We start from the raw sequence: 11,481 nt of genomic DNA, 5'->3' as shown, positions 1-11,481 counted from the left end.
TGGGGAGCACTGCACTAAGGCACAGCACTACACCTCCGGAACACTCACATGAATTCATAGAATTGCCTGGATACCGCGAGAACTGTACGAGTCGAAAACTTGCTATACCGTAGCGAAACATGGCAAGAAAAACTATGAACAGATAGCACGGGGGCACGAGCCAGCCCGTGACACCTCGGTCGATGCCCCGAGACCGACTGCTTTGACAATAGCCAAATCCGAGAACTAATCATTCTGATTGGTCGAGAGCCTTATAACCGATAACTCTTCTATCTCCTTCGAGTTGTCCCTTTAAACCAAATCGAGAGCGTTCCTTAATGAATCGGTACGTATCATCTGGAGATCCTCCACGGCCGCTTCCCCAGGGCATCGGGCGACAGCTGGGCACCACATCTTTAACTCGGGCAGGAGGTTCCTCTCCTGCCCTTAACCGTGTCATAACTACCTCCGCCCGCTCTACAGCCCTTTGCCCATCTCCAGCGGGGCGCCGGTATTTCATCCGGGCTTCTGCCGGTCCGTGGAGACGTCTCCATCCGGTCTTCTCCTCTACGTACGTCGAGACTATCTCCCCACGGGAGATTTGAGCACCTCGACCTTATCTAAACAATGACGAAATCTTACGAGAGCCTTGACATAACTATACGAATCAACCCGAAAGCGTAGCTTCTGAGCAGGGTGGCGACCCGAAGGGAACCAGAAATCGAGAACGTTATCTGTATCGGTAACCGGAGCCGCCTTGGGACCGTGATTTGAAAAATCACGTCACAAAGCTTAATAACAAACATATACTTTAGGATACTATTAGTACATTCAAAGTAAGTACGTTGGAATTCCTGGCACGTTCCTGCCAAGTAGTACTCAATAAGGTATCACCTAAAGTTTTATTAATTATTAAATGACCATTAAATCATAATCAACTACGGGAAACAGTAGTAATGTGAAAGATTATCGGAAACATTGTAGGAAATTTTGAAAATACAATCAAATACAATCACTGAACCAAGTTAAATATCAGAGACGTAAAAGTTAAATAAATAATTCCAACTATCTTAATTATAAGAACTGTGGTAGCCATTTTTAATGTAAAATAATTAACGTATACATATTTCTTGAATTTTTACCGTTCAGAAGCCTCAATTTATGACGTCAAATTAACACAGCAAATATATCTGTATTGTACTATTTAGGTTATTTTCATTGCGTATATGCCAGAAACGGGACGATCGGTCATTTAGAAATTTTCCACGCACAAAGATTATGTTCCTGTCAAGAACATAACAAAATTTCAGATCGGTTAGCTGGATTTGTTTTGATAGCCGTATTTCCTTAAGTGAATTTATGTTTATTATTATATTTTTTATGTAAGGAATATAAATATTTTTCTTCAACAAAAAAACTTCGAAAACGGGCAATTGGTGAAATGTGGAGGATTGAAAAATTGAATATTTCAATAAAATCAGATCAAATCAACATTTCGAACAACTGTAATTTTGATTTTGAAAAAAGATGTGAAACAATCTACGTTGCATTATTAAATTTAAAAAAAATGCACTTTTCAGAATACGATTTGCATTGTGATTTGTCATTAATTGTAACATTTATTATTTGATGCATTACGCCAGAGTCATTTTAAATGTGCATTCTCAAGAAGTTTCAATATAATCTTTGCATAACTTTTAAATCGTGGTTATGATTATTTCAGGGGGGCTTTGCCCCCCTCCCCGATCCCCTCACCGGGGGCTTTGCCACCGGACCACGACCAGATCTCCGTCCTGGACTCGGCGGGAACTTCGTCCCCTGAACCCCTTTCCACCTCTGTGAACGCGTTGCTCGAATTACCGAACTAATCTACTGATTTGCACCGACCTAAGAATCATCCGTTACGTGGAAAATGGCGTTCTCTCCGCTGTTGAAGAAAATTGTATGCGAACCTCGAGAAAAAACAGGCGTTTGCGCCCGTTTTCGCTCTCGGTGCACAATATACTATTTTTATTTTATTATTTCATTGTGTAATTATAGTCGAACTAATTTGATCTAATACATCGTAGTGTTGTAGAACATCTTCACATACTGAAGTATAAACGTGAGTGCCCAATATTGCGCAGTAGTTGTTGGAAGAACTTATGTTACTTTTTTATATTTGACAATTTAAAGTAATAGATTGTTACATGTTTTTTTTTAACATGGCTATACCATTGGAAAATTAAGAAAATGGTCACAGCACATTCAAAATTGGAATTCTTTCTCTTTTTATATTAAAAAAACACGTTTCATAATTTCTTTATTTTCTCCTCTCTCAATAATTCAATTATTACGGTAGATTTTCTTGGCTTACTTTTTTTGTAGTTTACTCCTTTATCTGTATAAAAAGTTAATCTATAGTTTTAAATATATCTTGTTTTCTCAAGTTTGATAACCGGAGCGGAAATAACGTGGCAGAGAAATGGGTATTAATAATAAATATAATATAATAAATAAAATCAATGGGTCCCGTTGTGCAGTTTGTATATCTAAAATAGGATTGTGCAGGTTCAGGGTTAATGTGGTCCTAATGATTTGATAATCCTTGATAATTTGATAATAATGATAATCCTATTTGACGAAGTTCAGAATTTTTTAATTTTGAAAAAAAATACACGAAAATGTTTAGCAAAGTTTTGCGTGAAATGCTGTGCAATATTGAAACTATAAGTTTTGTTGGCGAATTGCAAATGCGCGCATTCTGCCTTTGTAAGTTTTAATGTAATTTCGTACGAGGAGTGAACTTCGTGATGGAAGGGCAGGAGAGGGAAGGATTGGAAGCGCTTTAATGTAAAACTTTCCATCAACCTTTGATGATCTCTACTTTGATGAAATTACGTTTCAGAAAGTGGTGCATCCCGTGACATCTGCCGATGAGAACGATGGAGAATCAAGATGGTAAAGGAGAATCTACTTCGAGATAGAATTCTTGGTGAGGTGATTCAAGACACTCAATACGAATTAGTCAATGTCAAACTGAAATACGAAGCTACGCAATCCGTAAACCTCAAAGAAATGTCATCTCATGTCGGTTTTGCTGAGTGATTTTGGGAGCGATTATTCAAACGAAAGGGTTCAAGTATTCGCGAGATGAAGCCAATTTATCTATTCGTAATTGGCTCGGCTTTAGGGCTTGTAGCGTACGGGTTTGGAATATCTCAGGGAAGCACAGTGATGCGTGCCGGAAGTGGTATAAAGATTGGTACCAATGAACGTGGTACGGGTTCGCGAGGTTCTCGGACTGGAACTGTTAGAGGAAATTCAGGAGTGCGGATTGGGGAGGGGAGAATTCACAATTCTACCAGGCAGAGAATTATTCCATCAACCCCAGTTCCACCGCCACCTCAATTATTCACTCACGCTCCGGCAGCAGTCCACAGTGACAGTCAGAACATCACCTACCTCAAGGTAAGTTGGTTTAATCATTCCTTATATCACGTAGTGTTTAATTTGTAAATCAAGTTTATCGTTGCTACATTCACGTTTTTCGAATGTCAAAATTCACCAACTTTTCTCCTACAGTCAGTGACTGGAAAATAAAATCTGAATCTGTAAGCCCCGTGGAATGCAAGTTTCTTCTTTACTTTTCATATATGCATCTTCGTAAACGGAAAGTTGAAAATCTTTGCAGCGACTTTTATGATATTTATTCCATTCCCACGCGGAACAGTTTCAACTACTGTTTCATTTGTTATAGAACTTCTCACTTCTATTGGTTAATAATCCAGCAAAAGTCTTAGGCCAAACGGTATCCTTATATGCATTGTTTAGTCGTCTCAAAGCAAATCTAGAGTTTCACGAAAATCGATTTCTGTAACAGGTGGGTATGATGGTTCCCTATAAGTCCTTTGGCGTGAGAGAATACACGAAAGCAGTGACCACAGCATTGAACAATCTCCAAAAGAGTACAAGGGGCCCCAGATTGGGATTGTTTCAGCGTTATGACATCCATGTGCGCATCGATATGATGGAGCTCACTCCAAGTCCGACGGGTAAGTCAACGGTCCACTTTTTCATTCTATCGTTACTCCAGAAAGGGGTGGCTATGTGCGTGTGCGCTAGCACAAATGTCTATGTCCCAAGTTCAGGACAGATCTTTAAACCAATGCGACTGATGTTTACAGGTGAAATTAAGTTTTGGATGAAGACAAGACATAACTATTATATTAAAAAATATTTAAGTATATTATATCCGATTTTAATCATTATAGATGCGAAGCAAAATTTTTGGCAGTAATGAAAGTACGAGATGCTATCGCATATTTGATGTGATCCTGCCTTGTGGTAAATTTTTCCTGTGATCATTTAATTAATTAACACACGTTTTAATAGAGTTATAACAGTTTGAGAATCTCGAAGTATTGAAAAACTGTTATAGTCTACAATATATCCTGATATCAACGTTAAATATTTATTGACTTATTGGGAAATGTATGTTATGTCGTAAATTATACTAATTTGTTATACACATACTGTAATATGGTGTCCCGGGTTATGTTTAGTATGCGGGGCAAGAGAAAAAATTAACAATCCCACTCTCTGAAGGGACGCAGGCTGGGGTCATATGAGGTGTTCTTACTCAATAGAGATGGAGCCGGCGATTGAGGTCGCAGGTCAGATCGACAATAATACCCCACTTTGGTGATGGGTTTAATTGTTCTATCCGACGATCGAAGTTGCTGAGGAAGCATGGTTTTATCCACAGTGAGACGCCAATGAGTAGAGCGTCGAGAAGTTAGTTTCTCACAAAATTCCGAAGCCAGCCTCATGCAGAAACAGATGTTTAATACAGATTAATGATTTATTTATAACAATTTCAAAAGTCTCTAACCGCATTCGTAAATTTTAACTTCAATTTTTGGAAACAATTGAGTAGATTAGAATTTGAAATGTGTAATAAGAGGACTAGGACTATTGCGTTCCTTCAATTTTTTTTGTGACTTTGAGAATGAGTTAATTGTACAATTATTCCTTGGTTTAGAATTATTTGAAAATTTCCTATTAAAGGAAAAACTGAAGTCAAATCGAAATGCAGTCGGAGATGTTAACAAAATATCCAAGATACTGGATAATTCTCGATTATTTTTTTACTATGGACCCTGGAATATGTTGCTATTTTATGTCAGCCGCAATCAGGAATTTCGGACATGTCTTGGAGAAATATAAAAAACTCGAGAAGGGAATCAAATCTCTAGGAAATGATTCGATGTATAGAACATTCTTGCAGGAAAGATTCTATAGTTCAAATATTATGAATAGACTAAGACAATGATAACTGGGATTGATCTATGTAGTAAAAGGTCATAAGTTATTTTATATAATCTTTTGGACCATTCAGCTTCCTCATCTCGACTGCTGCTGTCGGCTTGGTACCGTTCTTTTCTAAAAAAAATGCGGATAGGCAGTAATGGCAGCTGACGCTTTGTTCATATTTTCCTCGAAGTCGATATACAATTTCAACGACTTTGTTCTCAACCACATTTTCTTTTATGTTGCCAAATTTTTATTAAGTTATAGAATAGTATTTAAATTTTTATAATCAATCTTTTTTTACGGGACCTTTGTTTGTAACTATGAAGATATGTTTTGCGCCTTCTTTTCTACCGTAATGCACTTTTTATTTAAAATTTAGAACTTTCTTCGAGACCAATTATTAACAATTATTCCTATCTGGAAGATTTAGGTTGTTTCAATATGCATGCCACGTTCGAAAAGCATGAATTGAAAGATAGATAGAAGACGCGGTCGGTGAAACAGTTTTTTCGTTTACATAGATGATGGTAAAGTGATGATGTTGATCAACCCGAGCGAGTAATGCCGAGTTTACATAGCCATTCTATTAATTCAGTCCTTGTCAGCGGAAGAATTCAATACCGTTCTAGGTGGTATTTTGGCTTAGATGTCAATTTTTTATTTTATTTTATTTAGCCCGAGAATAATATGAATCGAACCGACTTTATTCCATGTACAATATCTCGTAAAGGTCATTTTTTAATAAATGAACAGAACGTACTCTTGAACAAGGTATGTACAATTTATCATGATTAAATACATCTATTCGAAGACCAATAACAATGTTGCTGAATAAATAAGAGATCTTACAGGCAGAATTTTGAAGCCAATACTGGGTGTAACAAGAGTGCGTAAATACATATAGTATTTAGACCTGAAAAGCCGAAAACGAATCTAAATCTGAAGATCCTGAATTAGTAAGTTTCCAGACCGCCTAGTCAGATTCACTAGACCTAAAATGGGTCTAATATTTCTGTCTCGAACATAGGACCTTGAGGTTCAAAATGAGGTAAGCTAACACCACCTTCAACCTGAAATCGTACTTTTTGGCATAACTAACAATTTGAGGCTGTGTGGTGTTAACTTATTCGAACTTTCCTATCCTATAATCTTAATATCAACCTCAATGACCTCCTCTAGACTTACTAGGTCCAAATCGGAGCTTAATTTTCGACTTGGGAAAATCGAACTGTTGCCAACATTGTGTCTCGGCGGCAAACCAACAGAATTTATCGACCCAGTACTTGTTTCTATCCCAGTACCTAAGGCCCGTATCTATAGTCAATATTTCGTTTTAAGAATGATCTTAAGTAACCCTAGCGGTCTATTTCTCTGGGCATTATATCAAGGTCCACGCGGGGTATTTGGGCTCCCAGTTTGCTGTTAATCATTTGTTTATGATTAATTTCTAAACGTCAAAATCTAAATAAGTTGTTTATAATGAAATAAATTAAAATTTTGTTGTCGTTTCCGAGTAGAACATCGTAGCAACAAGTAAATAGGTGAGATATGTTATATGATAAAATTCCTTCTTTTTAAAATTCGTTGCCATTTTTGGTAGCCCGCATGAAACAATTAGGATTATGGGGAATTGTAGTAACCTCTCTAGGGTGATTCACACGGACAAGGACCCGAAGCGATGAAATTCCGCACCCAAAAATCAAATCACAGAAAATACTGTCACTAAATATTTGAGTGATTTGAAGACTTCCGATGAAATCTCGGTTATTGCGGAGCCGAATATTTCGGTTATTCTCTCAAAAATCAATAAAATAAAAGTAAATGTAAATACTGACAGGCTGGTCGAAGTCTCATGGCCTTTGGCGATCGTGCTGTAGCTCTTACCTTATGGAAAAGAAACCATTGAACTCGGAATGGTTATTATTTATTATTAAGATTAAATATTAACTATTCATCATCCATAGTGCATGCTATTAGAAAACGATAGTAACTGTTTGGGAGATTATCCTTCGAAATAGTTATGAAAATCAGTAGTGTGTAACAGTAACTACTAAGAGATTATTATTCACGGTAGTTACTACTGAACGTCAGTAGTAATTATTATTAATGGTAAACAGTAACTGTTCGAGACATTTTTATTAACAACAGTAAGATAGTGTTATTCAGAAAGTTATTATGCGGCGCAGTTATAGTTTAAATTTAATGATTACTTTTAGAAAAAAAAAACAAAGGATTTGGGTGTATTTATCATGTGGCTCAAACTATTTTGGGCCTTTAAGGAGGAATGAAACAGGCTATTTGAATGGTTACTTTGTCACACGAAAGTGTTCGAAATCCAATCTCTCGGTGCTGTTAATGTTTTTCATATTTCATGAGAACATCGAAACTCGTCGATCTCTGTATCGGTGTGAATGAAAAAATATAAATTATGCCGAGTCTCACCTACCTACCAGGTTAGGTGATCTTGTTGTTAACGCAAGTCACGAATTTCCTCAAAGGAAGTAATTAGGATTGTTTGTAGAGAATGCCAAGAATATGAAAGTCCAAACAAAAGGGCAGACAATAGGTAATTACAGTTATACGTATGTACTTCCATTTAAGGGAGTATTATCCGGTGTCTGGTGAGTTGTTAGGCGAATGCACCAATCACATGAGTCATACTCATTCGTACTAGCAACTAGATACAACAGTTTTTACAACAAATGCTCAAAGAAAAGGCCGTTTGGCCCCTTTTTTTTACGAGAGATGACACTGTTAACTTGCCTCAAAAATATTATTAAATAGGTTTCCCTTTCCTTGAAAATATTTTAGATGCCTATGACGTTGCTATAATAAACTTTTAGATAACTTTATAGTCATTTGTCTAAAAATAATATTTTAAGGTGCTCTCTGGTGACACATAGCGGGGAATTTTGGAATTTGTTACAGAACATTTATATTCGTTTTAGTAAATTAAAGTTTGAAAAATTAGTGAAAAATGAAAAGAAATATTTTCAAGTCACTATTTTTTTACGTTGTTTTATTCAAATAATTTTGGTGCAAACTATAGTGACAACCTTCGTGATTATAAATACATATATATATTTTTTAATTTCTGATCAAAATAAAACTTATACTCGTTGGAATCATCAGTTTAAAGAATTAGGCACCATTCGGATTTAAGTGCTTTAATTCCTAAAATATTAATTTTTTTCAGCTAAATTTTCAAAATAACATGTTAAAAAGTCAATAAATATATGATAAAAACATTCAAGTTGCAGGTTTTTTTTTAATAAAAATTACCTATTTTGGGAACCTTTAAATAAGAATATTCTCTTAGTTGAAAAGGCCAGCTAGTTTGTTCTTTTGAATTGGTACTCGCTTCAAATCTCTTTCTTCGAGTTATTAAATCCGGCGGTCGGTCGTTCTCATCAATGGTCGATCGAGTGTTCAATCGAGGACGAACCTTAAATGGATTTATTCCCAGATCTGACTTAGTAATAATGGAAGTGATCAAAAAAAAAGGGAAGCACATGATTTCATTAGGTTCATTCTCTGCCAGACTGACTGGGGGGAGGGAGGGGGTTGCTAAAAAAATGGCCGTCTTATGTAAACGTATTCCGGTGACTATTAGATTCGCCTGTGCGTCTTCTAGACTGCTGCGAATACTTTCTTTATGGCAGTAGACCTCATGGATCCCGATGCTTTTTGCTTTTTTTTCCCCGATGCAAATTGTCATTTATACGCGGCTTGTGTAGAAGTTTACTCTGTACGTGTGAATAGACCTCAATTGCTAGATTATACAAACTATAATCGTATTATCTCATTCCCATTTACAACCTTGATAATCAACATAGACTACATAGACCTAAGTAGATGGAGATGGAACTATCAAATTGTACACCGTTTCTATTGGACGTTGATTATCCTATATTAGTCGTATCATATTTTTTTATTTCTACTCGAGTCTTAAATTAAATTTTAGTTTGATCCTACATCTTTCGAAGATAAGTCTCGAGGACTAAAATTTGATTTTGAGATATGATCTGGTTTGTAAATTAAAGTCTACGTTGAGCCTCAATTTGGTACAAAGGCACGTTCCCTTCAAAAGAGTGAAAACTATGTAAATTCTAGCATTCCCATCCCTTTAATTTTGGCCCTATTACGATAATCGAACATGGTTGAGGTGGAAAATAGTCTTTAAATATTTTTCAGCACTTGGAAGCTTTCGTCACAGTTCTGAGCTCGAGCGCTCCTTTTAGTTTGGACCTCCTAATTCTCGTGTAAGACTTGAAAAAACTGAAGCAAAATTCTTCTTTTGGATTGTAAAGCAATCAGCAAAGAGTCCTTGGTTTTTGAAGGGTTAACTAGAATTTATAAACTACATGTAAAATTGCCATGTAGGACTTTTGCTCAGTTGAATCGAAGTTGACAGGATTTATCGAGATTTACCGATTTTCTATCGTTTGGATATATTTTCAAAACTCAACTTCTCGATTTTGTATGTTGCTGCTTTATTATTCTTCAACTTCTTTCAAAATCTCGGTGGAACTGACTTCCTCGTTTGCACGTCGCTATACCAAGAGAAAAATATAGTAATGATCCGCAGATTCGTATAGTAATTGAAGAAGAAAGTCTGAAAAAGACGTTTATCACGAAACGCATCTACAATGTTGCTATGTATAGCTTGTTGTACCATTTACAACGTATCTTGAGTATTTCTATACTTGATACTCCCAAATCTTCGAAATTCTCTCCACACCCATGTACAATGAATCAAGTTACTTTGTTGTAGACGACTCAAAGTCTATGGCCAGGTGGTTGCACAAACTTCATAATTCCTTGTCATATGTGATTTAAACAGAATATGGCTCTGCAGTAGATTCAAATTTGCTTCAATTCCAGAGGTACCTCTGCAGTACATAGGTATGGTTAAGATGTAGGAGTGTGCGAACTCTACTATACTCAGTATAGTGTCGTAAACTCAGTGGTTCGCTGTTAAGCTCCAATTGTTCCTCGATGATTCCCAGACGTTTTAGCTGACGCTCCTAGTCGGTATGGGTTTTTGATTTTCGGTCAATACGTAATTTTCAAAGACGGATAAAAATCCGTCAGTCGTTCGAACGTATGTCGACGATGAACGTGAGTTTTGTGCTTCCTCACGATTCGCCTTCTCAATTTCCAATATACTGTTGTATTGTAATTTAATGCTAACGGAAAACTCATATAAAACTGTAACAATTCATTATTATATACTAAACAACATATTTTATAAAATTCCTAATAGTCCAATAAGTATTGTTGCAGTTTATGAACTCCAGTTTACAAAATAAGCAATCTATTAACATTCCAAATTTCAATCAGGCTTCCACCAAGCCTAAATGCCAAACCTACCCTGAGCCAAGTTAGATGTCGTCCATGCTTGCTTCAGGCTTGGCCGATTTCTTAATTCTTAGAGCAGTCGCGTGTAACCTGCTCGTGAACAATCTGCGCTGTCGTTTCATATGAAAGAGTTTGGGAACGAATCCTAAATCGTGTCGGTAGCATTTCATGTCTGGATAGTTTTGCCGACTGAGTTTTTATATACGGTATAAAAAACTAATTAGATTTTCAACTTGTTTCACATTTAAGCGCTTATCTTCAAACTATTTTAGGTGTTATTAATATAAAATTCGATCCGTGTACTAATCGACAACAGTTTGTTAACTCCTCATTGGCATCTGACTTTCTTCGATTGGTCGTAAACAGCCGAACAAAATTTCGTAAATTATTAAAGTTTGTATACTGGGGTTTTTGAAGGTACTGAATCCGTTTTTAATAGCATGTTTTCGAAAATTGATATCAAAAACGAAATAATAAATCCAAGATACCGGTGACGCCATTTTGTTTTTGACATCGATTTTCGAGAAATCTTAAGTTAAATTCGGATATAGGATGGTCGAAAAACCCTCGGATACCGAGTTTTAGTCGATTCCGTGAATTTTATATTTTGGTCACGATATTTTTATTCAAAAGCAATATTTTTAAAATTCGACTTTAAAGTTGAAATATAAAAAACCCTTAGATATGTGTTATTATGTTAGGATTCTTAGGGTTTAGTAATTTTGCACTTGGGATGTGCGATAAAAACTATTTATTCGACAAGAGAACACCGTAGAGAGAAAAACGTAGTTCGCCACAGCCAATATAGGCAACATAAGAAAAAATAACAAAGAAGAACTGGGAGGG

General features: G+C 36.2%; 1 protein-coding gene across 2 annotated transcripts in view; it reads left to right on the top strand.

The window, feature by feature from the left end:
* Nucleotides 1-4,345, top strand: part of LOC107264589 — a 54,757-nt gene extending 50,412 nt beyond the window's left edge. Inside the window, exons 2-5 of one of the 2 annotated variants that reach the window (XM_015732996.2) lie at nt 2,867-2,953; nt 3,152-3,429; nt 3,842-4,013; nt 4,146-4,345. In XM_015732996.2, coding sequence (XP_015588482.2) covers nt 2,917-2,953; nt 3,152-3,429; nt 3,842-4,013; nt 4,146-4,258 — 600 coding nt within the window. In that variant the 5' untranslated portion in view covers nt 2,867-2,916 and the 3' untranslated portion in view covers nt 4,259-4,345. Of the gene's footprint in view, nt 1-2,866; nt 3,430-3,841; nt 4,014-4,145 lie in introns of both variants that reach the window. The other variant, XM_025081829.1, reaches the window with a different exon arrangement.
* The last annotated feature ends 7,136 nt before the right edge of the window (nt 4,346-11,481 follow it).

Source organism: Cephus cinctus, unplaced genomic scaffold, assembly GCF_000341935.2.
Source record: "Cephus cinctus unplaced genomic scaffold, Ccin1 Ccin1_scaffold0179, whole genome shotgun sequence".
Taxonomy (NCBI): domain Eukaryota; kingdom Metazoa; phylum Arthropoda; class Insecta; order Hymenoptera; family Cephidae; genus Cephus; species Cephus cinctus.
Note: the sequence above shows the minus strand (reverse complement) of the source record. Positions and strands in the feature narration are given on the sequence as shown.